We start from the raw sequence: 1,756 nt of genomic DNA on the forward strand, positions 1-1,756 counted from the left end.
CGACTTGTTGATAAGGAAGAGTTGAATGGTCATGATGATGCTGAGGAATTTATTCGCTTTGTGGCAGAAACATCAGCACCAGTAGCAATACCAATCAAAGAAATTGAGAGAGAATCAGCTACCGACCCAGAAATTTCACAACTACAAGAGTGCATCTCAACAGGAGACTGGGACAAAGCCCCGCCACAGTATAAACAGGTCAGAAATGAAATCTCTTCCCTTGGAAAGTTAGTATTAAGGGGAACGAGGTTGCTAATTCCACGAAGACTACGTGAAAGAGTACTAGACTTAGCACATGAGGGTCATCAGGGGCTGGTAAAAACCAAACAGAGACTTCGTACAAAGGTTTAGTGGGCTGGAATTGATAAACAAGTGGAAAACTGGTGTAAGACCTGCCATGGCTGCCAACTTGTTGGACTGCCTACACCACCAGAGCCCTTACGGCATACAGAGTTTCCAAGTCAACCCTGGATTGACCTAGCCGCAGACTTAATGGGACCCCTACCGTCGGGGGAATATGTACTGGTCGTAGTTGATTATTACAGCCGATATTTCGAGGTGGACATCCTGACGTCCGTGACATCCACTAAAGTCATTGAGAGTTTCGATAAGATTCTCTGTACCTATGGGTTACCACAGTCGTTGAAAACTGACAACGGTTCACAGTTTGTGTCCGATGAATTTGAACGTTTCCTGGAAATAAATGATAAAGAGCACCGCAACTCGACCCCCTTATGGTCTCAGGCAAATGGGGAGGTTGAAAGACAGAACAGAAGCTTGCTTAAAGCCCTTAAGATTGCTAAAGCTGAAGAAAAGAATATCTCGACCGAGATGCGAAAGTTCTTAACAGCCTATAGAACTACACCTCACACCAGTACAAGCGTCACACCGGCCAAACTCCTGTTCAACAGGGAAATCAGATCAAAGATTCCTGAACTGGGAAACTCGAGGTACTCTGACAGTGAGGCGAGAGACAAGGATGCAGAGGTGAAGCAGGAGAGAACCGACTATGCTGATGGGAAAAGGAGAGCTCGAGAGAGCGAACTAGAACCTGGTGATTTAGTACTCTTAAAACAAAAGAAAGAGAACAAACTCTCGACTACTTACGGCCCACTTCCATATACCATCGGCAAGAGGCACGGTAACGAGTTCATCATATCGTCACCCCAAGGAGTAAACATGAGGAGAAACGTGGCCGATGTTAAGAAATACTTGACAGAGGATACAACCGCAGATGAACAAGTTGCTGAAGATGACTCTTCCGATGAAGATGACACTGGAAGGAGAATAGAACCCCAAGGGAGACCAGTAAGGGAAAGGAGGCCACCGGAGTACTTAAAAGATTACGAAGTGTACGAACTCTGTCGGTGAAAGAGTGAGACTTTGTTGAACATTTATTGAACATTTTATTTAGTTTACTGAACACTTTAATCCGGCTCGTGTTGGAGACATTTTGACCCGTTCATGTTGTTTCGTTATGTTAAGTCTTCTCCTTAGGGGAAGAGGGGTTGTAGTGTATGCCGGGATATATGAAAGACTATTATAGGATAAGAACGAGAAGAAGAGAGTATGGAGTCGGAGAGTTAAGGACCGCGGTGTAATCCGGTTTAATCCGTTATTTAGATACGCATATTGAACTCTACAGCACCCTCCCCCCCCCTTTCCGAGGCGATAAAAAGTGAACAGTCCCCTGATCAAGAGAGGTGAAAAACCAAAATATAAGAGCCCTCCTACATTCAACCCTAACCTGGGATCT

The 1,756-nt window shown here is 44.9% G+C and overlaps 1 protein-coding gene across 1 annotated transcript; it reads left to right on the top strand.

Moving 5' to 3' along the window:
- Positions 1-492: 492 nt before the first annotated feature.
- On the top strand, positions 493-1,371 carry LOC111339238 (uncharacterized). Its single transcript, XM_022945853.2, has one exon. It carries the CDS (start codon positions 493-495, stop codon positions 1,369-1,371), a length of 879 nt encoding a protein of 292 aa, XP_022801588.2.
- The last annotated feature ends 385 nt before the right edge of the window (positions 1,372-1,756 follow it).

This window comes from Stylophora pistillata, chromosome 7 (genome assembly GCF_964205215.1).
Source record: "Stylophora pistillata chromosome 7, jaStyPist1.2, whole genome shotgun sequence".
In the NCBI taxonomy this organism is placed as follows: domain Eukaryota; kingdom Metazoa; phylum Cnidaria; class Anthozoa; order Scleractinia; family Pocilloporidae; genus Stylophora; species Stylophora pistillata.

Coding starts and splice junctions, on each gene's coding strand:
- LOC111339238 (XM_022945853.2), top strand. CDS start 493: ATGGGACCCCTACCGTCGGGGGAATATGTACTGGTCGTAGTTGATTAT.